The 25,981-nt window shown below is 42.7% G+C and overlaps 1 protein-coding gene across 1 annotated transcript; it reads left to right on the top strand.

Moving 5' to 3' along the window:
* Positions 1–25,789, top strand: LOC101157228 (SH3 domain-binding protein 5). The gene is made up of 9 exons (XM_004074034.4): positions 1–363; positions 698–760; positions 7,898–8,026; positions 16,153–16,317; positions 16,394–16,524; positions 16,775–16,817; positions 22,857–23,073; positions 23,164–23,508; positions 24,964–25,789. The coding sequence occupies exons 1-9, from the start codon at positions 286–288 to the stop codon at positions 25,113–25,115; spliced, it is 1,323 nt and encodes a 440-aa protein (XP_004074082.1). The 5' UTR covers positions 1–285; the 3' UTR covers positions 25,116–25,789.
* Positions 25,790–25,981: the final 192 nt, after the last annotated feature.

Raw genomic sequence — 25,981 nt, 5'->3', positions numbered from 1 at the left:
CCGGTCGTTTTTCTCCACAGTTCGTCCGCTGTCGGTCCTTGAGGTTAAATGGCTCTCACTGTTTTCTGTGCGGCGGACCTTCCAGCTACAGGACAAGGCAGCCGCTGCAGCCGCTGCTGACGCCATAGCCCATCGGAAAGCCTGAGGGACGCGATGCGCTCTGCTTAAAGGTTTTAAACAGGGCGGCTCGCTGCTGGACACCCCCGCCGTTCAACCCCTCCGGGGGTCGCACTTTTGTTTCCAGCGTGGACACTTTTGCCCCCCAGGAGCTTAGTCGAATATAGAATGGAAACAAATGGGAATAAATGTGAGGATGAGTCCCAGTGTGCAGAGGAGGAAGAAGAAGTGGATCCCAGGATTCAGGTGAGGTTCTGTCTGTGGGACCAAATAGAGATGCGGAGGAAGCAGACGCAGAGGGAAACGGGTTTAAAAACACAACTCTCGGATGGGAGGATTGCTGCGTAAAAGAATTCAACTAACCATCAACAAGTATCTGAATGCAGGAGGCTTCAAATTAAACTGAGCTGCAGTTTCAAGAGAAGAAATTGGGGGAGTATTTGTTGCTTCGGGGCTCTGCGCACGCATGCACGCACGCGCACAGAACAGCGTGCCTTTAATTTGGTCAACAGGAGTCACACAGACTGTATCTGATTGAGGCAAAGTTCTGCTTCTCTCACTGGCTGTTTTCTGTAAACAGGGAGAGCTGGAGAAGCTGAACCAGTCCACAGATGACATCAACCGCTGGGAGAGCGAACTGGAGGTAAAAACAAATGAGCACCAGTTAATATTCTCATCACCAAAAATCCCCTGCTGGGTTTTTGTCTGATGATAGCACTTCCTTTTTTACCTTCTATATTTGGTTATTTTTGCTTCCTGCTTGGTTGGAAGATCTTTTTCCAGACTGCAGGGTAAAAATGTTTCAGACAGGTCTCACTAAAATGTCAGATTATGAGCTTCTGGAGGAAAACTTGGAAAGATGACATGCTTCACTGTGGAGTCAAACCAAGTGGTGTAAAATTAGATTTCCTTCCAACACCGGAATCATGCCTGTCATTTCTCCAAAATAGTTTACGCTTCCTGCAAAAAAACAACAACAATGTTTTAAAGTCCAAAAAAATCTGGCTCCAAAACCACATGTTCACAAATTGAAAGGAGTTTTCTTGTCATGTGTGTGTTCTATGTTGGTGCATTCCAGAGCCAGACCACAGGATTCTGCTTTTCATTAGAGTTGCTCCCACGTCCAAAGCTCCCAAACAGAGCTGGGATAAGAAGAGCACCACAAAGAAACAGCTTTGATGAGCCATGATCCCCTGTGTGTGTTTTTTTCAGCTATTGTAGCTTCTGGTTAGCTTTACCCGTCAGAATGCAGCATGGAAAAATAATGTAGAATTGACCTGGAAGACATTTGGTTGCTCAAGTTCTTTAGTTCCAACAGATGATGGAGGTTCTTGATGTTTTTCAGAGGTAGGAAAAAAAGTTAATTAAATAATAGTAATGGATTGGATTTATCTGCGCTTTTCAAGTCACTCAAAGCGCTTACAGTGTGTCCATCATTCATTCACTCCTCATTCATACTTGGTGATGGTAATCTACTGGTGTAGCCACAGCTGCCCTGGGGCAGACTGACAGAGGCGTGGCTGCCAGTTCGCGCCTACGGCCCCTCTGACCATCACCGGGGCATTCATACACATTCACACACCAGTGGAGCCACACTGGAGGCAAGGAGGGTGAAGTGTCTTACCCAAGGACACAACAACAGTTGGCTGGGGGGAGCGGGGATCGAACCGCTGACCCTTCGATCATTGTACGACCCCCTCAACCGCCTGAGCCACTGCAAAGGGTCTATGTCATGCAAAATCAATGTTTAGAGCTTTTTTAATGTATTATAATGATAATTAATCAAAAATTGGGTAGACAATGTGGGCCTCAGATAGGTTTGTCCACAGTTTCCATGGTGGCCCCACCTGTGTTTGCCCACCTTGGCTTATTAAGTGGACACTCAGTGGGCTGAGTAGCCAGCTTCCCGGTGGACAACTGAGCTGTCCACATCAGGTCCTGGCCTGATGTTGTGGTTCTTTTTGGGTGGTGTGTGTGTGTGTGGGGGGGGGGGGGTAGCAGCCTCCATAAGGCACAGAACAGAGCACTCTAAACTGCTTTGGATAGCATGGATCACATTGCTCTGCTTCTCTCTTTCAGTTTCTTCTGGATGTAGTGAAGGGTAAGATTGACAAAGCACAGGCAGACTCAGATTTTGGAGTGTTGGTTAAAGATTTAATAATGAAATTCTCGGTCGAAGTTGACAACAACTCACAGCAGCAGCAGAGGAAACGCCAGCATGACCGAGTCCTCCTGTGACTGCGGTTTAGGTAGACCAGGTTAACATTTCCGGTGAGTACAGGGAGGGTTAACTAGAGAGAAATCAATCTTTCTTGAGGTCTTGTTTACATAAGCTTAGGCTGACACCAGAATGGGTGAGGGGTGGTGACGGGCCACACTGGAAAAGAAGTAAAAGGTTAATCAAAGTGGGTGTGGGGATTTTTCTAAAAAGGAAGACAAAGAAGTGACATGTGGCAAAAAATCCAAAGGGAAATTAAATTTTTTTAATCAAAAAAAAAAAAACTGGTAACAATAATCCAAAGAAGAGAACAGGGCCAGATGCAGAGGCTTGGTTGGGGGCTGAAACGTGGCCAAAACAGAGAGAATGTTGTATAGACTTTACTCGCTTGAAGGGTTCAAACATGTGGAAGACCAACAACGAATTGAAAGACTGACCAAGTGAACAGCACAAACATGTTCAGTGGATGGGAAACCAGGAGGGCCAAAAAAAGGGATGTGGAGCCAAAATCCTGTTAGAAGCCCTCCTCCGCCACAGACCGGCACCATATGGTGATCAGGTTGGTGACATGGAATTCTAAGATCAGGATGGGCTCCAGGAAGTAACAGGCCAGTAGCCAGCATGTTTTTTGGAACAGTAGCTCTTCCAGTTCACAAATACTACAGACCATGTCTTACGATTGATGGAGAGATCAGACTGTGTAGATACGGTCCCTGCCAGTGAACTGGGCAGGTGAGGGTCTGAAGGAGGAAATTAAATCAGAGGACTGGACACACTTGACTAAGTGGATACAGAAATTGACCCTGAGCGTTCTGGGTAGACAAACAGCCACTGAGCTAATAACCTTTGAGATAAGTTAGGCCTCCTGGCTCACCCTGCAGTGTGGAGGAACCTGCCTTCTGCAATCAGCATTCTTCCTGTAGAACTCCAGAGCAGAACCTAGTGAACCTTCCACCAAGCCCAGGGAAAGAAAAGACAGGTTCTGTTTGAACAGAAGGTAAATAAAACCAAACCTTCCTGGGAGTCAAAAAGTGTTGGAAGGAATCCATGCACTACTTCAAACGGTCCATGGCCAATGACTGAAGAAGGCATGGTTGAGGATATGTTTGGCCCACCTAACCACACATGACCATGAGGAGGGGTACCAAGAACACAAGAAAGAGACTAGTGCCCAACTGCTGGATTAACATCTCTGGTAGGCTTTTAGACTGCAGACGGAACGCCGGAGACACGGTAACCATAACTTCGATAGAAGGCAGGACTGGTGACCTCTTTCTGAAACAATGGGTTTGGTCAGAAGGATCTCAATGTTTTTTTTTTGTTTGTTTGTTTGGGAGGATGAGAACTTGGGAAAAGGCATGAAATGCACCCTTTTGAAAAAACAACAATTGTGGACGACTGTCAGATGGGGCGTCTCGGTCTCGCTTCCAAGCATGGGCCCGGAAAGTCCTCCGCAGAGGACTTGGCGCGCAGTGGAGCTGCTGCCGGCTTTCCGGTGGCAAAAATAATGCATACTCAGTGTCTTTAAACGTATGTTTTAGAGGATGTTTGATTGGCCATTCTTGATGTCAATAAAGTGACATATTTGCTAACGGATAAAAGAAATTGAGCACCCCTGCTGCTCTACTCCGTCCAGCTTGTGGTGCTGCTTCTCCAGTGCTAGCTTGATTACTGGAAGTTTCATTTCACAGACATCATGGTTTTGTTGTGCAGAGGATAACAGATGCTCTTTTCTGTCAGACACAGAACTTTGGGACAAGGTGGCTTCAACTCCCTGGTTTATAGCATCCACCATAATGGTTTGCTTCATCTGAAAGAGAGTGAAGGGCTGCAAAGTGGTGCTGTGGTTATTCCTTACGACGAGATGTCCCTCGTTCAACTCTCAGCTGGTTTCTTTTTATCTGGAGTTAGAGATGTTCTCCCTGTGCATGTGTTGGTTTTCTCTGGGCACTCTGGCCTCCTCCCACAGGCCTAAAATATGCTTCCCGTGTTAATTGGTTCATCTAAAATCGTCCCTGGTTGTGTGTGTGTGGGAGCGATTGTGTGGCCTTGTGACAGACTAGCAACCTGTCCAGGGCTGTACCCTGCCTTCAACCCAAAAGCAGCCTTGGGACCCTGGGACCCCAAAATGTATCCAGCAAGTTGAAAAGGTGAAAGACAGGGGACATGAGCACAGGTCAATATGGTTTTGAGTCTTTAGAAAGCTATTTCAGCTTCAGAAGTCCACGTGAAGCGTTGTTTTAAGGAGATATAGAAATGGAGTGGGACAGAAATTTGACTGGATCAACTGTAGAAGTTCAAGATAGAAAATAGATGGTGTTCAGGTTCATGCCCAGAAGACCACAGACGTGTTCTGGTATCAGGTTGGTTCTTTCAGGCAGGGTTGGGTCTCGTTCCAGTCTTTTCTCCACCCTTTCTGTGGCTTCCATCATGGAATTTCCCTCCATGGAGCTACCGTCGCTACTCGGTCTGTAACGGCTACCCGATAAGTCTGCGCAGGTGCAAATATTACGTCATTTCAATTTTGTGACCAACACTGCAACACTTAAGCAATTTGATTAAGATTTACTCCCATAATTTGTATGTTTGCTGTTCCAAGATTGTAAACCTTGTAAATGATTATCAAAAATTTAAAACAATGATAAAAAACAAAGCCAAACACAATAAATTCAAAAGTTGACTTTTAGTTCATGCTTACTGTAAATAAATAACATTTTAGTAATATATTTAGCTTGAAAAGGACATATGATTTATGCTCTTTGAGGATTGAAAGCTAACTGTTGGCTAAACAAAAGTGGGCGGAGTTTCAGAGAAATGATCAGTTAACTTTACAACACATAAAATAATCTTTTCCAACAACGAAGCTCACATCAGTTCAAGAGAGGATCAGAACCAGAAGCCTCTGCTTATCTGCAGCTGAATGACTCAGCCTTACAGACAGCTTAGCACAGAGAGGATTAATAAGGAGATGCTGATAAGGCATGGTTTGTTGATTTTTTTTAATGCAATTTTGTAAGAAAAAATAAAATCCATCTGCCACGAGGTGCCAAAAATTTGAAATGATCTCTCAAGACTCTGGCTATCAAAAATGGCATTAGAGATTTTTGGAAGCCACTCCTGACAGAGGCAGATCCAGGTGACTTGAGTCATGACGGCTGAAAAAAAGCACATTTTATAAACTCATATTAGAAGTTGCTCTAAAACCATGCATGCGTATCTCTGTAAATATCAGTTTATACATTAAAAAAGATATTTGTGTACATAAACACTTTATGCAATGGTTTGTTGTGTTGTGTTTTGTTGTGTCAGAAGATTCAAACAGATCAAGGACATAAAGAGTGCAGTTCTCAGGAGGAACCTCAGATTGTGGACTTGACTGAGGACGAAACTCGGTAGATCCGCTAAAGGTCCGAGCAGTGAGATGAAGGTCGCGCTCATGGACTCTGCAGAAGCACGTAATCCAGCAGAAATTCTGCTGGCAGGGTTTTTGCAGGATTTGCTTCTTGGATTCTGTGCTGCGTCACCTTCTCTGTGCAAGATTAAAAAGTTAGGAAACGCAATGATGTCACAGGAAGCGTGCTTCCTGCAGCACCCACCCCCTTCTGCCTCGCCAATCTCTCATTTTCGGCGCCGTCAGAGCTCCGGACAGGATGCAGGTGCTGCTGCTGAAGCCCCTGATCTGAAATGTAGCTTGGTTGTATCCTGATTTGCATGTGTGATGACAGGCGTAGCAAACAGGAGGCCCGGCAGATCTTACTATGAAAAACTAAAGTGGTCATCTGCTAATGATCCAAAAAAAAAATCTGCTAATGATCCGCTTTAGGCTGTCAAGCTGCTACCCTGGTATTACGGTCTAAGAAATCAGGCCCAACAAAACCAGGCTTCTCCTGTCATGTGTAGACTTAGTCTTACAAGTTGCTTTTAATTTGGATTTTGAATAATTTCTCCTTTTTGTTGAAGTTTTATTACCGGTACTTTATCATTTCAAAAATCTTTTAAAATTAGCTGTTTTTTTCCATCACTCTTTTTATTTTTTGCCGCATAATTTGGAAACTTTCAATCTCAGACGTAAAATAAAAAGTTGATAAAAGAAAAGTTTAGTTAAATAAAAAGTTTATCAAACTGTGATGTCATGAATTAAAAAAAAAGCTGCAGTTTGTGGTGAAGCTGTGGCGTTTCACACATAAATCAGTCTTTATTGGGTCCTAATTTAGTAGTGGTCACTTGATGAGCCTTTTCTTTCTAGCAAGCTTTTATCTGGACGTTTTTGCTCATGTAAAACAATGAAGTTTAATGAAGTGCCTCAATGTATTTCCAGAAATGAAAGAAAGTTTCACCTCTGTTTTTGCTTTCATGTAGATGCTAAATTAAGGTTTGTTAGGAGCAGAAGTGGTTTGATGCAGCTCTAGTGGTAAACAGTCAGACATGTAGAAAACTGCCTCAATCGACTTAAAGACCCATTCTGATGAAAATGGGGTTTTGGGTGTTTTTAACATGTTCTTATAGCATTGTTCTGATTCTGGAATTGCTATTTGGATTATTTCTATATTGATATTGGAATCAGGAGCACACGAAAAAAGATTCGGTTTAAAAAAGAACCCACATGTGACATAGAAAATAAACTGTTCAGGCCACAAGCTCCCTACTCCGCTTCATTCCTATTCTCCACTGTCAGACAAATAGATCTATAAATGTCTTTGTTTTTCTCGTCCAAGCTGGAATCTGGATCAAATCCAAAATTGCTCCCCATTTTTGTTGAACCACTAATGTTATCTTAGGGTTGTGAGGGGCTGTAAGCTAGAGGGAGAGAATGTAAACAAAGGGATGATGGGAAGTCTGCGCAAACTTACGCCACGCCCACAGTTAAGCCCACAACTCAGACATGAATTTCTAACAAATTCCTGCTGCTCTGCAGAAACTTAGCTAAAATTATTATTTTTTTTTTTTAGCTAAAAACGACACAATCATAATTTAAAGACCACTTTTACAAAAGATCCAAAGGTGATCAGAGTGGAACTTTAAACATCAAAACACTGCATTTTGTTCTTAGCAGCTGGAGTAGACACATATATCATTAATTCAACAGCATTTGTGGCATCTACTGAAATAAGGTTGCAGTTTTAAAACTCCAAAGACATTTTTGCCAAAAATTAAGATGAACTTTGGTCTCTAAGTCAAATCAAAGACTTAGAGACCAAAGTTCATCTCAATTTTAGGCAATCCATTAGGAATAACCTGTTGTTTAAATCAGTGTTTTGTTTTAGTCACAATAGTGTTTTGAAGAAGCAGAATCCCTTTTCTGATGGTTCTGGAGTTAATCAATACGGTGACAGGAGTTTGGGAAATCTTCCTGACTAATGCTTTTATGTTAAAATCGTGAAAATTTGCCGCCTTGAATTAGAAGCTTTAATTCAGAATGAATACACAGTTTCTGAGGCCTCAGAGTTCCTCTTCTGGAAATCCTACAGTCTGTCAGACAATCATGTTGGATCCACTGCAATTAAGCCCGCCTCATTGGTTGAAGTCTGAAGGTGCGTTTTTTGCACATCTGTGTGTGAGCAGGACTTCCGCCAGAGGTTTCGCCTGGTGTTGGCTGAAGCAACGCTGAAACTGGACGACGTGATGAAGAAGATCGGACGAGCTGTGGAGGAGTCTAAGCCCTACTGGGAAGCTCGCAAAGTGGCTAGACAGGTACACACTCACACATAGACAGACACATAAATGTGCTGGTGTGACAATGAGTTGGGCAAACAGACACTGTTAGGTCAGGCTTAGAGAGGATTAGCAGTGAGAAGTTTGAAGAGCTCCCCCTGTATCTACTTAAAGGGAGCAGCCACGTGTCATCTAAATATAAATGAGGTGCGCGTCCGACTCCTGCGGGGTGGGACATGTTTATGTCTCCTGGGTTCCCATCATATTTCAGGTTCTTATCCTTTTTGTGCCACCTTTCCATGTGTCCAGCTGCAGATGGAACAGAGAGGGAGGTTCTCTGTTCCATCTGCAGCTGGACACATGGAAAGATGCAACAAAAAGGAACAGATGGAACAGAGAACCTCCCTCACTGTTCCTGCAGCTGCTTTCAGTCTTTGTCGTCTGGTTTGTTGAAGCTGAAGTATAAGACGTAGTTTGTGAGTCACATCTCAAAGGCTGACATTTGGACGTCAGAGCTGAACTGAAATAGCCTCTGGATTAGGGTAGCATGTGCATGTGAGTGTCTCTGCCTGTGTCGTGTTGCAGGAGGACAATGTGGCTTTTTTCCAAAGGAAAGGCGTAAGGGCATGGGGTACTGAGCGCAACGACCCAGTTTCACAGGGGTATGCGGCCACAGTATATGACACCCCCCACCCCACACATACACACACTATAAAACGCCCTTCCCCATCCCACACACATACACGCACATTATAAGACGCCCCATCACCCCCTCTGAAGTTAACTAAACATAAAAATAAAAATTTCTGTTTCTGTAGTGGTTAAGAATTTTGCTAGTTGTGAAACAAAGAAATGACGTACTTGAAGATGGTGAAAAAAATCTAAGTTTAAAAGATCAAATTTCTCTTTCAGTTGTACAAATAAAGCCAAGGTATCATCTATAAATAGATCTTTAAAGCGAGTGATACCGCTGTGGTGCCATCGCAGGAAGCCTGGATCTATTGTAGATGGCTTAAAAAGGTGATTTATAGCAATAGGACTCCAAATAGAGAAACTGTAAAGGCCAAACTGTTTTCTAAACTGGGACCATATCTTCAGTGTGTGTTTAACTACAGGGTTGTTAAGAGATGCAATACAACTTAAAGGCAAACCAGAGCCAACAAAGGTCAGAGGAGAGAGATAGTTGTCCTGGTAAAGCTCGAGTGGTATCCAGTCAGGACAGTCTGAGTGGTAATGGTAGAAAGACCAATTCACAATATTTCTTAAGTTGGATGTCCAGTAATAGAAGCGAAAATTCGGCAGGGCAAGCCCCCCTTCTATTTTAGATCTTTGGAGGTAGATTTTATTTAGACAAGGTCAAATATAGGAGGATATAAGAAAGTCTAGTTGTTGCTGAAAAACGGAGCCAGTTATGCATATTGGTAGAGTTTGAAAAAGATACAGAAGTTTAGGCAGTAAAACCATTTTAACAGAGTTCACTCGTCAAACTAAAGACATTGCTAGGGAAGACCACTGCCGGACTATCAGTTTGATCCTGTTTAAAAGACTGCACAATTTTCTTTGAATAAATCTTTATATTTTTGGTAACTGTGACTCCAAGGTAAGTGAACCTACTGCGCTCGACTTTCAGAGTGAAACTATGGAAGTCTAGGCTTTTTGCTGCTTCGTTAACCAGAAGGAGCTCACTCTTACTAATATTCACCTTATAGCCTGAAAAATCGCCAGGGTGACTGAGCAATGCCAGGGCAGAGGGAAAAGACTGAGCTGGGTTGGAGACATAGAACAACAGGTCGTTTACATATAAGGAGACCCTGTGCTCCATACCTCTTCTCCTAATACCAGAAAGGTCTTTACAGCTGCGAAGTGCAATAGCAAGAGGTTCTATCACTAGATTGCAGGGTATAGGGCTCCAAGGGCAGCCCTGACGGATGTCTTGGTACAGGTTAAAGGGACTTGATATTTAGGAGTTAGTGGGAATCCTTGCAGTGGGTTTAGAATACAGTAACTTGAACCATAAATTAAAGGCAGGCCCCAAACCTTTCTAAAGTAAGCAAACAAAGGCTTTTAGTTTTGCTGGTGAAGTGTCTGATTGTTATTTATGTATGAATGATTAATATTTGATGTTTGACCCAGTTTGAGGAGATTCAGACTCCATGACCTCAAGCAGAAGCATCTGTCTAACATTGAGAATTAAGAGTTCTGCCATAATCTGAAGCCTGGATTAATCAGCGGAATGTCAGCAGGAAGCCTGAAACACAATTGAATGATATAGGAACTGGACTGAGTGACCCCCTCCCCCATGGCATTTCAAACAGAAGTACCCACAAAATCCTATCAAATCCTTTCTATTGAGAAATAAATAGTTACTACTCCATCATTCTATTGGTCAGAATAACCGTCTGTATTGTGAAACAGTGGTAACTGGATTGACTTTATTTGGTTGGAGCTGGAAGTTATCGGTGACGTCACACTCACTCAGTCCAGTTGTCAGGTACAGTCAAAGAATACAATGAGTTGAAAAGCCTAAAGGCCGAGAAATCCCCAGTGCGTCTATCAACAAGACAACGCCCACATTTGTCATCTCAAATATAAAACATTTTATAAATATTCCCCCTAAAATTTAAATCCAAAGATGAAAAAAGTGATTCAAAACCAGACTGTTTTTTTTTTTTTAAACACTGTGTTCAGTGTTTTATTTATTTGTGAAGTTTCCCTTTCACATCTTAATACACAGCTTGAGTAATAAGCCACCTAGTGGTCACATGATTTGCTGACCTGGCTCCTCCTCTTTAAATATCCATCAGCGCTGTCTGTTTTTCCAGCAACAGCAAGAATTGGGTCACAGTGAGGCTTCCAGAAGTTCCTCAAGTGGTTTTATTTGCTCCACTCTGACAACCCTGAGCAGACATTCATGCAGGGGCGGGGCCTTGAAGTCTGGCTGCTTTCTGCAGTGTTTATTGTTGGAAAAACTGAAACAAGGCCACAGTTTGGCACTTATTGTCTTTAGTACTGCTTTGCAATACTGAATCACATACCTTCATTCATCTTCTTCCGTTTATCCCTTTCTGGGTCACAGAGCTGCCATAGCCTATCCCGGCCACTTATGGGCAAAGGCAGGGTACACCCCTTGACTGTTCGCCAGTCTGTCGCACGGCCAGAATCATACACACCCATTCACTCTCACATTCACACCTATGGAATATTTAGATTAACCAATTAACCTATGAAGTACGTTTTTGGACGGTGGGAGGAAGCCAGAGTCCCCGGAGAAAACATGCTTGGAGGTCCCCATTGATGGTAAATGGTGAATGGTGTATACTTATACAGCGCTTTTCTACCTACAAGGCCCAAAGAAATTTGGCTTGAGAATTCTCCAAATGTTCTCAATAGGGTTGAGGTCAAGGGAGGATGGGGGCCACACCATCAGTGTGTCCTTTTATGCCTATAGCAGCCAATGATGGAGAAGTATTCCTTGCAGCATAAGATGGTGCTCTGTCATGCATGAATGTGATTTTGTTACATATGTTAAATATGATTTTTTGTTTTCCAAATTGCTTGAAAACGTTGGTCTGCTTAATAATGTGGAACGTCCTTTTTAGTAGTTTTAGTAGTAGATTCAATATCACCCGTGAGTTTAGTTAAAAAACAAAGAATTTTATCTTTTTGACACTGAGATAAAATTTGCATAGTCATTTGGAACGCATTGTAAAATGTGTAAAAAGTTGTTTAGATTCAAAAACATTTAAATCTGGGATTACAATAGTTTATTGAAAAAAGAGAATCCAACGATAAACCAGAGGAACAAGAAAGTTCACTCAACAGCCATTTCCTGTGTCGGTGATGCATCAGTTACACTCATCTTAGACTGACTCAGCTAAGCTGTCTGTAAAAAAAATGCAAAAAAAATGCTAATTCAATATGAAAAAGTGAATATTTTTGGGTTTATTGGTTACTTTTTTTCATTGTTGTACTCTGTACATACATGTAGCAAGTAAACTTTGGAGGCCTGGCTTGCACCAAATGTTGAGATTTTCCTGAACAAGCAAAGCTTGCTTGAAATTACCAGGAAGAGACAACATCGCAGTGTCAGCATAACTGTCAGTACCGCCTTCGGTGACCATTGTTTAAAGTCAGGTTCTGTGCGTCGCCGAGGTTGGGCCCAGTGCAGCGGTTCAGGGACAGGAAATGAGGAATAAAAGGTTGAGTCAAAGGCCGAATAGGAATACTTCTCCTTTCCCTACTGCTTCTCCCTACCCCTACATTTATCCCCCCAAACGGAGAGTTATGGAAAAATAGTGTCTTCAAATTTGGACGACGCTAACACTCGATGATGTTGTCAATATTCACCGGTTATCTACATTAATGCGTAGCTGCCAGCGCTTGGAAAATGACATAACAATATCGATTCTGTAACTTTAAAAAGTCACGGTCAAACAACAACTAATTACTTACATTTAAATGTAAACTTCTGTCATTCAGAGCACACCCACGTGAAAAAATGTATTTCTCCTCCGTGGCACAGCGGGACGCAGAGCACCCTCCCAGCAGAGGGATACAGAACTCAAAGTCCCTTCGCTCTACCCTTAAAAAAACAATTTCGGACACCTCTATCACTTCACATGCCACAACAATTAAAGGGCTAGGGAGAAGCCGGAGGATAGGGGTATTTTACAGAAACTTTCTTTTGCAGAAACAACCAAAGTTTATAAAGTTGCTAAAAACAGGACAATATTTGATTTTTATTAAAATTTTGGTCCTTACTTTTAAGTCCCTGGCAGGTATGGCACCTTCTTACCTATAGTCTGCTTTTAAAATATTCCCCCCTAAAGTCCTAACGTTCCACTGACCAGCTTGTGTTAATGGTTCCCAGAACAAAACGTAAGTTTCAGGGGGACCGTGCGTTTGCTGTGTTGACTCCTAAACTATGGAATATGTTGCCACCGGCGATTAGAGAGGTCACGTTCTTGGAGAGTTTTAATAAAGAATTCTTCCTCCATTTCAGTGTTTTAGCATCAACCTAGCCCTGGTTTTAAGTCTCTTTCAAATTGGTTTAATGCTTTTTATTCTTTTCTACTTATGCCTTTACAATGGTTTAATTTGGTTTTATGCTTTTTGTTTTATTTTATTTATGTCTTTACGATGATGAAGTTGGTTAATGCTTTTGAGTTTTGTATGTTTTGTTTGCCATGTGTACAGCACATTGGGTCTCCTTGGCTGATGGTGGAAGGTTCTTTATAAATGAATAAATAAATAAATGATGATGATGATGATGATCATGATGAACTGTCTAAATCAAATTTTCTTCAGAACCTAATATGTAAGTTAAATGCTAAATGTCTCTGCTTATTGATGATATTAGGATACAGGTTACATCTTCCACCTTTATCCACAAAGGTGGATAAAGGTGGAAAGATTTCATGTAATCCATGGACACCAGTGAGGTTAACAAATCATTGAAGAAAAAAAGGTTCAGCGCACTGTTTAGTGGGTCTAGATGACCCAACTCCCAATGTTAAAGTGCCTAGGATAGCACAATAAAAAAAGGCCTTATGCAGCAGTCAGCGGTCTTAGATCATGATGAAAGGGTCTTAAATATTTTCTCTCGTGACTTCTTGTCCCTAAAAGAAAAATTTCCAGGTAGGGCCGGACGATAAAACGATAATTAAATAGATAGATTGAGTCTATCACGATGGAGTTTTATTTTGAAGGTTCTGAAATTAACACTCGTCAGTGACAAGTTGTAGACTGAAAGTCCAGGCAGAGGTCTATCTGATCAGTTGGTAAATCAGCTAAAACAACATTTAGTAAATGGCTTCAGTGCTGAAACTGTATGTAGTTTTATCTCTGGTTTGAGCTCAAATGGCTTTTTTAGCTGCAACAATAATCCAGTTGTCAGAAAAACTCAATAAACATCTTTGTTTCCATTGAGGCTCACAGTCAAAGCAGACTAGCAAGCAAAAGAATTTCATTGGATAACTGACAGTGTCTTTAAAGATCCATTCCAATTGTTTCTGGTTATTATAACGTGTTCTTGTAGCATTTTTCTCAAGATGGGGGATATTTATACAGAAAATTAAGATTAAAATCGCATTTAAGATTTCTTTACTTAACCCTTGTGCTACCTTAGATGACCCCACCCTTACATTGACGTGTTCTCCCTACCATGACAAAGGTGGATAAAGGTGGAAAGATTTCATGTAATCCATGGACACCAGTGAAGATCACAAATCATTGAAGAAAAAAGGTTCAGCGCACTGTCTAATGGGTCTAGATGACCCAACTCCCAACGTTAAAGTGCCTAGGATAGCACAAGGGTTAAGTAGTTGTGAGTCAGGAGCAGATGAAAAAATGCTGTAAAGCCTGTAGTTGTTATGTACAAACTACAACCAGTGGGCCACAGTCTCCCGGCTCCGCTCCATTCTGATGCATCCACTTGCAGACAAATAGATCCATTTACGTTTTTGTTTTCTTTGTCTGAACTGGAATCTGGATCAAAACTGTACGGCTGGGTAACTCTGATATTGCTCAACATTTTTAGTGCATCAGTAATGTTGGCTTGGGGTTGTGAGGGGCGGTAAGCTAGCAGGAGAGTGTGTAAACAGAAAACTCTCAGTTATGGTTGACGGGAAGGGTTTCTGCCGTTCTGCAGAAACTATGTCCTAGAAAACGACACAGGTTTTTAAAATTCTGTCTGAAACCAGAATAGTTATAAAAAGATAGACCACTGTGAACATTTTGACAAAAGATCAAAAGGTGATCGAATAGGGACTTTAAGACATTTGGGTGTAAACTACATTTAAGATTTTTTTGTTTTATTTTTGAGAATTTAAAAGAGTGATCTTCCCCAATCACTTTCATCCGACACATGAACATCCGGCCAGAGCTTCTGGTAATATTTGGAGCCGGCGTTGAGCCTGTCAGCTGACTCACGCCTGTTGGAGTTCTGTACGTGGGTCCAATAATTCCTTCTTTGACTGACCGGCTGTGGGCTGCAGGACGGGCGAGCAGACAGCATGTCGGATTCCCTCACAGACAATGCTTCCGTTTGTCCGCTGGGTCGGCGGTCCTACGCGTGTGATGCCAGATCTTCTTAGCTCTTCTGAGGCTGTCACTCTGGATCAACCATTCGAGGAAATAGGTTACATATTACAAGAACACTTAGTGACCACATGGGGATTTAATCAAACTGCAGCTTACGCTGTCATCTTGTCAGCTTTAACGACTCCGGAAAAGGCTTATTCGGTCTGTTTTGTGTCTCCATCATCTTGGTTTGAAATAATGCTACAAATTCTCTGATCTCTGTTAAGACCGTTATTTCAGTCAATGCTGAATACTTCCATTTATCTTTACTACAGTGTGACACATTAGAATATTAGTCACCTTCAGGTGGGAAGTAACATGTCTCTCACACTGAGGATTTGTTTCCAGATTCTTCCTTTTGAGGAGGAAGGATTGTTTTGGAGTGAAGCGTCTCAAATGATTCCTTTGGCCTTTGAATTTTGCCATTCAGAAAGGAAAGGAGGTTTCCTTCATTAAATGCTGAACCGTCCTTTCTGAAAAAAGAGACAATATCTGATCCCAGAATTCTTTGCAGTCACGAGAAAGAAACCAAAGCGAAAACAGATCATTTGTGATTAAAGCTGAGAAGCAAAAAACTATCACAGTGACTCAATTCAACCTAAAAATCACTTTTATTCTTTAAATGTATGTTTTCATTGCGCCAGAGCAGATATTTTGTACGATAACAGAAAAATAAAACTGACACTTTTGGGCTTTGAAATGTTTTACATTTTTTGTGCCCTTTTATTAATCTGTCTCCTTACAATTATAGTTCATTTTTATGGGGGGGATCATATGTATCTGCTGTTTACGTGGCTGTAAATAAGAATGAGGACACATTTTCTTTGTTTGCCTTCTTTGAAATTCCTCCTCTCCCTCGACCCAGAACAATCACTAACACGGTGGAAGAATAAAGGAAGCACAGGAACCTTTGACAGTTTGCAGAGATCAGAACATCAAATTCTGTTGTAATTTAAAAGGTTTCCACAGGTTTCTTCCATTGTGGCTAAAAATAGCATCATGGTAATTAAAAGATCACTGGATTTCTTGCTTTTCTGTCATTTTCCTGCAATAAATGATGGCTATCCTGTCTGTCTGGGCTGCAGGCTCAGATTGAAGCCCAACAGGCCACTCAGGAGTTCCAGCGGGCCGTGGAGATCCTGCGAGCAGCCAAGGAGACCATTGCTCTAGCCGAAGAGAGGCTCCTGGAGGAGGACACCCGCCAGTTTGACTCTGCCTGGCAGGAAATGCTCAACCATGCCACACAGAGGGTGAGGAGGAAATGCGGACGGGCAGCGCAGGAAAGGGAACCTCCGTTAAAGTCACCTCCTTTGTGGATGTCTTCAGGTGATGGAGGCGGAGCAAGCCAGAACACGCAGCGAGGCAGAACACAGGAAAACGGCGGCCAACTACAACGCCTGCATCGGCCACATGAAGCAGCTGGAGAAGAAACTGAAGCGCTCCATCAACAAATCCAGGTTGGTGCTTCACTCTGACTGAGCGGGTGGAGCCCCGCCCTGCCTGAGCCTCTTAATGCGCCAGGAGGGTTGAGAAACAGGGGTTACATTCATGTTCTCTGATGCAGTCCAGATGTTCTCCTGATGTTCAAGTAGTGTTGGGGTGGGCTTCTATTGTAAGAGCCAAGGAATGTTCACTGAAGGAGTGGTCCTCCTCCCGCTGTTTCTCCCCATCCCCCTCTCACCCCTTCTTCTCTTTCTCCCCCTGCAGACCCTATTTTGAACTGAAAGCCAAGTATTATCTACAGCTGGAGGTATGTGGGAAAAAAGCATGATTTTACAGACTTAAATCCATCATCCAAATGTCTTCTTACTTATGAAGCCTTCATTTTCAGGTTTGTGGCACATCCAAATATTGACGAGTGTTACTAAAATTCCACCTTATTTACCCACTGTCTTAAACTTGATCCACCCTTTTTTTAACATGGTGTGACTTTTTTTTATCAAGAATTAATTATCAGCAGTTTTTCATTTTTTCAACACAAGTCATCATTTAAAAAAAGAATAACGACAGATAAGTAATGTACGGTGGCTCTGAAGTGCAAATCACATCAACTAATCACTTAACGCAAAAACATTGAAAACGATTACGACAATTAAAATAGTAAAACAAATGTTAAAAAAAACAGCTTTACATTTTAGAAAGCAAAACAACATTTCAGAAAATAAAACGTAAAAAATTGACAAAAAAAATTCCAGAAAACAAAATAGAAAAACGAAACAAAATGAGAAGTCGGGAAAGAAGTTATTATGGGATGTTGCTGATTTGGATGATGATATCCAGTATCACTTTATGTCACATAACTTTGATTTGAATTTTTTGATTTGAAATGGTTCATTTCAGTCAGACAACTCTTGCAGTAAGAAATATTTATTTGACATTTTTCCACATTCTTTAAGTTGGCATTCACATATTTTCGTTTGGCATAAGGCTCCGTTCAATTCCATAAAACTTCCATAAAATTCCATAAAATTTCCATAAAACTTTCGGGTAACAAAACCCCCCTTTACGGAGCCCACAGGTGGAAGCCGGGGAGGAGGGTGGGGCGAAGAATGAGCGCTGAAGGTAAGAAAGAATGAACAACTGCGCACCTGGCTTAAATAGGACGCTGAGCAGGTGAGTTAATTAACTGAACCGCCCTAGGGTATTTACCTGAAAAACACTGCAGCGAGTATCTGCCCGAAATACGATAAATCGTCATTTCAGTCAGACAACTCTTGCAGTAAGAAATATTTATTTGACATTTTTCCACATTCTTTAAGTTGGCATTCACATATTTTCGTTTGGCATAAGGCTCCGTTCAATTCCATAAAACTTCCATAAAATTCCATAAAATTTCCATAAAACTTTCGGGTAACAAAACCCCCAACACTAAAATCATCCAGAAGAAGAAAAGTGTGAATGTATAATCAGTGTGTAATAAAATGGGGTGTGTTTTCGGCAGCATTCCATTTTCATTTCATTTCCCAGTATGACTGCTATGTGTGACCCGGCACCATTGACCGTTTGGGCCGCCCCCGTTCGAGTACAGCGCCACGAAGGGAACATGCTATCTAGTGGATTTGCTATGTGTGACCCGGCACCATTGACCGTTTGGGCCGCCCCCGTTCGAGTACAGCGCCACGAAGGGAACATGCTATCTAGTGGATCTGCTATGTGTGACCCGGCACCATTGACCGTTTGGGCCGCCCCCGTTCGAGTACAGCGCCACGAAGGGAACATGCTAACTAGTGGATCTACTATGTGTGACCCGGCACCATTGACCGTTGGGCCGCCCCCGTTCGAGTACAGCGCCACGAAGGGAACATGCTATCTAGTGGATTTGCTATGTGTGACCCGGCACCATTGACCGTTGGGCCGCCCCCGTTCGAGTACAGCGCCACGAAGGGGACATGCTATCTAGTGGATCTGCTATGTGTGACCCGGCACCATTCTCCGTTGGGCCGCCCCGTTCGAGTACAGCGCCACGAAGGGGACATGCTATCTAGTGGATCTGCTATGTGTGACCCGGCACCATTGACCGTAGGGTCGCTCCCGTTCGTGGAAACCACTAGAGGAACATACTATCTGAAAGAGAGAGGGAAAGAAATAAAAGGGGAGCCAACATAAAATTACTTATACCTGATCTTAGAACGTAAGCTCACTTCCGCAAAACGCTGTGCAGAACTATAATTTAAACCGCCAAACAACCCGTATGATACACTAACTTAACATCCAATCCAAAGCTTCCGATGGCGTATGACATGCTTAACAGCCATTATTCAAACTTCTATTAAACTAAGAACAAGTTTGATGGCCATAAACTCTTCCATTTTGGCAACTATATATACACGCGCTTAAGTAACATCCATTATTTCGAAGCTCCCAACGACAGTACCACGAACGAGCTTAATAGCCATAATTTTCTCCATTTGGCATACCAATTATAAGCGCTCAAGGAACATCCATATAAATGAGGTTCCATCCCAATATTAAGAACGAGTTCAACGCCCATATTTACTATGCTTCATTGGCATACTACAAACAAATGAGCTTAAGAACCAGATTCGAGCTCCGCGCATACTATGATACAACTTAGAGCAACCCAAATTTTGAGGCTTCCACCTGGCTATAATTTTCTTTTAACATCTATAATCGAAGAATTTACATTCATTCTGCGGTTGACATTGATTAATTAATTCAGTCAGAAGTGTCATTGGAATGCAGAGGAGGTCCAACGCCCCGTCACTTTCAGTGCAGCAATAGGTACGTCGAGCAGTCATCGTTGCAGCACCAGATCAAGGAATGCATGGGTGACATCATTTCCTAGAAACGGAGAAGCTGATCGGGGCGTAGGGGTTTCCAGGCTCAGGATACGATGCATAGATAAAACAAAGCAGTATTAGTCTTGACAAGAATATATAAATAACCCAGAAACTGATCAGTTTCAAAATGATTGAGATAAATTAAATAACAGTGCTTTAAAAAAAAACAAATCTGAGAAAGTGAAATTTAGTAGATAGTTAAGGTAAAGACCCATTGTGGATTTATCGCACCCTAGAAACCACCATAATTACAAATTCCAACAGTGAAATGATAGTGAAATATATGACCTGCACGAAATCTTAACACCAATTTTTTATATATTCCAATGATGAGAAAAGTAACCTTTGACAGTTTCAGAGGGACGCACCTTCAGGAGGCCATCGAGGAGTAGTAGATGGGAAGAGTAGCCAAGGAGATTTGTAGATGAGGAAGGTCAACATCCCACGTAGCAGAGGATTACAGCTCGGCTGGATTTGATGCCTTGTATTTGATATTAGTGGTTCTCAAATTTTTTAATTAGCCAAGGGCGACTGGATACTGCAAAAGAGAACTTGAGAGCCATGAGGGATCATAGGTTTTGATAGTATTTTTGCTAGACTGAACCTTAAGCATTTAGAGGCGGAGTATAACAAACCTCTAAATGGGGATGCATCTAGCAGAGTGTCATCTGCTTAAACAAGGCAGATAGAAGACTGACTTGTGGACACAAGATTTAACTCTTGAACTAAGCTTGAGAGCGCAAGTGATATATTTCCTATGGTCAGGGTAGAAGTTGCTCAAGGTGTTATTTAAACATTAACCAAGTCAACCGATGACACAATACTATCATTCAATATTGAAACAGCCTTAATATAATCTCCAAGGATGAAATAACCGGACGACCCCTTAAGAACCATCAGAGCTGTAGATTCTGGCGGCCGGACAAACACAAACCACTCTTCTTAAATCCTTTTCCCCCAAACCAGAAGGCGCAGACTCAGGAGAACAAGTGGAGGGAGCCTGAAGACACAACAGGTATCACAAAACCACTCCAGGCATAGAGAGGGAAAGATCAAACGCAAAACATGAAAATCCAGAACAGGAACACGTGGCCCAGGATCGAACTACCCAGAACAAAAACACAAAATGAACGGATGACCATAGGACCAAAGCTACAGCAAATGTCAGGTGGCCCAATCATTGACGAATTATATCCAACCAGAATTTGAATAAACGACATGCTGCACAAAAGCTAGAGATGACATAACGGGGAGAGACAAACGTCAATGAACCACCCAAATCTATAGAAGAAAAATAAATCCGGACGGGTGGAGGACCGTACATTATAGATAACGTGGAAACCCAATTTTGAAAATAAAGTTTTTCCACAGAGATTCAAAAGACCAGGGATACAGAGGAAAGTTGGCCACCAAGAAATCATCAATAACATGCAAAATGAAGGGCACCCATCGCCTACAAATATCCAGTACAGGGCGATAAAGTCGATTTTATGAGGACTGCCACGACAACGGAAAGGTAAACCGGCAAACACCTCGAGCGCCAACTGAAGGCCAAGAGACGCCACTGAGAGGCATAGAGGCAGAACAGTGAGACCATCAGTGACAGTCATCCTCAGCCTTATATCGCGTTCGGAGGAAAATCGTGGAGACAGCATGGGGAGCTGAAGAAAACATATACTAATCCTGAAGGCGCATTGGGAATTAGGCCACTGATGCCCAGAAGATGAACTGCGAGGCGCTAACAGGTCCAGATCAAGTCACATCAACCTGAACACTTCCCAGGGGCCACCCTCAGTGGCGGCTTTGAAAACGATGCCCCGGAAGAATCCATCACATAGAACCCACAAACCTCCAACCAAACTAGAGAGAGAATAACAAATTAACTGTCCAGCCGAGAAAACAAGGCCGCGACGAGACCGAAACACTCACTAATGCGGCCGACGCAAGTCCCTGAGGACAGGGCAGGACCCACTGGGGTACACAGAGCGGGGAAAAACAGGCGGAGCAGAACCAGATGCAGAATGTGCGGGGGCAATGAACGAGGATCGCTGAGTGAATAAAATGAGCCATAGACGCTGCATAAGAGAGACCAATCATAGGGAAAAATGTCCACAGAGCAGAGACGGGTCCAAGAGACACTGATTCACATTCTAACTAACCAGCAGCTACAACAACGAAGAAAACAAACAGAAGAACCGCCATAATAATAAAGCCATCATCAAATTAAAGATAAGATTTACACACAGCTCCCAAAGAACAAAACAGCAACAGAAAACAAATGCCAAAAGCCACGATAAATTCAGCCAGCATGAGAAACCTGTCCAAACGAGGACTGCCAGCCTTCACAACCACAGAAAGGACCCCACAACCCCTGAAAAAACAACCGGACGACGCAGAACTACGCAGCAGAAAAGGAATCAGAAGTGCATCATGAAGGACCCGGAGTCAAAACCACAATTCCCAGGGTCCTTAGGGGCGTGACGTCACCGAAGTAAACAGGAAGTGAGACGCAGCCATAGAAAACTACACGGGAAAAGTACCGCATGACGCTCACCGTGGACAATTGGGGTGACCACGGCAGACGAGAAGACCCGGACTACTCCTGATCGGGGGGCACGGACATCCCGAACATCGCGGAAAGCACACCCATTGCGGATGCACGCGACCGCGGCGAAACGAACGCGCCGTGCGCCGTCAGCCGCCCGCGGATCGGAGGAGAAATTAAGGAGAGCAGACGCGGCGAAACGAAAACCCCACATCAGAAAGATGGGGATCATCCATCCGAAGGACGGGGGAACACAGCAAGATGCCGAAAGAGACGGAGACCCGCGGGCTCGGAGACCGGCGAAGAATGAGCGCTGAAGGTAAGAAAGAATGAACAACTGCGCACCTGGCTTAAATAGGACGCTGAGCAGGTGAGTTAATTAACTGAACCGCCCTAGGGTATTTACCTGAAAAACACTGCAGCGAGTATCTGCCCGAAATACGATAAATCGTCATTTCAAGCAATTAAGTAGAAATTATACACAACAGCAATGTAATCATCAGTTATACATTCATACAGTAACTAATCAAACTTAAGATAATTAGACATATTAATAAATATTGCTTGAAAGGGAGTGGAAGGAAGCGAACTTATATGATCCCACCCCGTTATACTATATCCATTTTATTACATGATTTATCAATATCCAAGTCAGTTAACTGCAAACTTAATCATCCTATCAGCGATGTCCCATAATACTGTAACATCCGTCTGGACATAATGAAACACGGCAGAAAACACGGCCCACGTTTTATCCAATGGGTTTTAAGGAAAAATTGGGATCATTCTAATAAGTCTCTGAAATGTGTGTATCAAGTATAAAACGAAGGGTTATATAAGTTGAAATAAGTGATTTTGATATCATTCTTACATGGCCTTCCTATGTCATGGTATGACAACGTCTTAATGTTGTTTCACTCGAATGTTTTGGGACTTTTCATAGCAACTGAAGCGCCACGTGGACGAGCGTCAGGCCAAACTGGTGGTTGCCAAGGCAGAGTACCGCATGGCGCTGCGCAACTTGGAAAGCATCTCAGAGGAAATCCACGCCCAGCGCCGGTCCCTCGCCATGGGAACCAGGGAGCAAGGCGTCGGGGCGGAGGGCGACGATGGGAACGAGGACATCTCCAACTTCCCAATGGAATCTGACGGCCTGTCCAGTAAGTCTGAGGAGCTACGTCCACCCTCGTTGGCCTTCTTGTGGGTCTGAGTTGGTGCCTCCACCTTTAACGGGCATGTCTGTGTTTCAGTGGTGTCGGTGTCCATCGAGGAGGAATGCAGTCACAGCTCAGAGGAGGAGGCAGACTTTCACACCTCTTCTTCACACCAAACCCCGCCCTCCTCGCCTTCTTCTTCGTTGTGCTCCCGTCCCTCCACCTCTGCCTCTACCCCCCTCAACCACATTTTGTACTGCCCTCCCTGCTCCGACCAGTCCTCCTCTCCCCCCTCATCCTGTCCTGGAGGTGCGGAGGTGGAGAGCCACTGCAGCTCTCACAGCCCCGATTTGGTGTACGGTTCTGGACACGCCTCACCTCTCTTGGGTCCACGCAGCCGATGCAGTGGAGCTTCCTCACCGGACTGCGACCAGGAGAGAGGTGTGTGCGGGAACAACAGTTGATGCTTGAGGAGCTTAAAATGTTCCCAAAGATCAAATTGTTCATTTTAGGAGCCTAAAAGTGCAGTTTCACATCTAATGACCCAAATGTAAAATAATCAACACATCACAGCCTGATAATGAAAAAAGAAATCACCTGAAAAACCTTTGCTAAAAATATTGTGAAGCTGTGTGAAGAGAATGAAGGAGAAGTTGAACCTTCACACCCTGATCACACAGTCTGTGATCACACAGTAACAGACAGCTGTGAACCCGTACCACAACACCCAAAGAATCTGAAAACTTTCAAATCTACAAGGCTTAAACAAACTATAGCAGAAACAAAATAATCATGACGCAACTGTAATTATTTTATTCAAAATCTTATATTAAAAATATAACTATTTTATTTATTTTCCATCCTCTAAGTGTCTTGCAATAAACGGTTAAACATGGAAAATGACATTTCTGGAGAGCACTAAAACTAGAGGTGCAACGATTCCTTTTAACAACAATTTGACTCATAGTTGATCTTAGTTCTTTTGAATAATCCAATTCTTTGAGATTCAGGACATCTTTATCCAAAACTTTAACAGAGATAAATAAGTGGGTACTAAACAGTACAGCTGAAGTTTCCAAGATTTCTTGAAACAACAATGAATGGTAAATCCATTCACATTTTAGTTTCCTAAAGTTCAGACCACTGTTGTTTTTCCACATCCAAAGAATCCAAAGGGAACAATTTCAGAACATTCTAGCACACTGTAAAGTCACATGTTCAAAGCGTTTCCACACATTGGACGGAAATGATGGTTGATCAGTTTTTGCTGACATCATGTGTGTTGTCCACTGTGATGTACTTGGTTGTTCTCACACACACAGTTAATTCACACTCAATGAATATATAGATGATACATACACACACACGTACACACACGCAGTAACTTCACACACACAATTAATTCAAACTGTTGAGCACCATCTTTAGATGTGATTTTTGTTGAGACCTCATTACCCAAATATCACCATAACGAGGAAGTGAATATGTTAAAACACTGGCGTAGGGGCATGTTTGATTGATTAGAATGATGATGTTTATATTTAAGTCTCAAAACCTAATTATTGCCGACAGTTTGATTTTAAAATAAGTTCAAAATGAGAACTTTTGGCCAAAGTTGCAGTTTCTGTGTTGAGACAAATGTGCAGGATTTGGTTGAATTTGTGGAAATTGGTGCCATCATGACGTCTCAACATCCTGGAGGAACTAAAAAGTGATTAAAAAAAATGATGGAAAAAGATTTTGGTGTACCTCTTGATGTTTTGAGTCTGAAACTCAAATCCTTTTCTTCTTGCAGTTCCAAAGATGTCTTGTGAATTTGCAGCTGAAGACTTTCAGCAGCAGCTGCAGGCTTTTGCAGCATACGAAACGGCTCTGACTGGTGTTGATGTGTTTCAGGTGACAGAGCAGAGGGAGCCGAGGCCACAATACAGGCCGGTTTGAACAAGTTAAATGTAGCTCAAAACCAAGAGGATTCGGAGGATGAGCATCCGCCTTACTCTGACCCGGCCAGCTCCACCAGCAGCATCCTGCTGCTGAACAGTATCTGATCCGAGCCTTCCTCCTCAAACCCTGACTGCATCTATAAGTGTTTGGGACGGAGTCCCATCGAGCCACAGTCTCATGACCCTCAGTCTTTGTGTTGTGTAAACATCTGTGTTGTCACATGAAAGGTGCTCTTGTGTTGTTTACAACAGTAAACTGTAAAACCGTGGACATTATAACCAGAAGAAACCTTCGTTCTAAGAGTTTTGGTGGGGATCTTGTTGGAGGGCATTACATGGCATTTTCTGACCCATCCTTTAACAAAAAAATGGATTAAGAAGCTTCTGTGTTTGCTGAAAACAGTCAGCTTCTGCTCTCCAGGGACAGTCTGTCAGTGGTCTAACTTGAGAACTTCCGTCCATGCTTACCTGCTGGAGTTACTTCAAAGCAGAACGCATTGGGAAGGAGATTAGAAATGGTTCCAGCAGAACTCGGGCTTCAAACTGGACCCGTCCCGGTTGAGACGGACTGAATGAAAGTTTGAGCAAACGTGCCAAAGTTCAAGCTGCTTGTCTGAGTGAATGATTGCCTTGAGTAAGTGAATTTTTGACAGCTCAGATATTACTGTGTAGAACAGATATATATTTATATTCATGTATTCTTGTATTTGAAGTGTTTTTTTGTGGTTACTGTTGTGTTTGTTTAGAACAAAATAAGCAATAAAAATGTTCCTGTAAGTTTTCAGCCTCTGTTCCTTTGACACATTAGCTTCATGATGTGAGCTTTGCTCTTGCAGAACCCAAGGGGTTCTGGTGTTTTTCTTTAGAACTCAAAATCGACTGTTTAATTAATGATGAAAAAACAGAGAAGAGATGTATTTTCTTCCAGTCCTGATGTAGTTCTTACAGAACACCCCTCAGTCCCACCATGG

The sequence above is a fragment of the Oryzias latipes genome, chromosome 11, assembly GCF_002234675.1.
Source record: "Oryzias latipes chromosome 11, ASM223467v1".
Taxonomy (NCBI): Eukaryota; Metazoa; Chordata; class Actinopteri; order Beloniformes; family Adrianichthyidae; genus Oryzias; species Oryzias latipes.
This window is presented reverse-complemented; position numbering and strand designations above follow the sequence as displayed.

Excerpts from the sequence above, each read along its gene's own strand:
- LOC101157228 (XM_004074034.4), top strand. The coding sequence starts at position 286 with ATGGAAACAAATGGGAATAAATGTGAGGATGAGTCCCAGTGTGCAGAG. Across the intron at positions 364-697 it reads AAGTGGATCCCAGGATTCAG|GGAGAGCTGGAGAAGCTGAA; the intron begins GTGAGGTTCTGT and ends TTCTGTAAACAG. Across the intron at positions 16,318-16,393 it reads TCAACCATGCCACACAGAGG|GTGATGGAGGCGGAGCAAGC; the intron begins GTGAGGAGGAAA and ends GGATGTCTTCAG.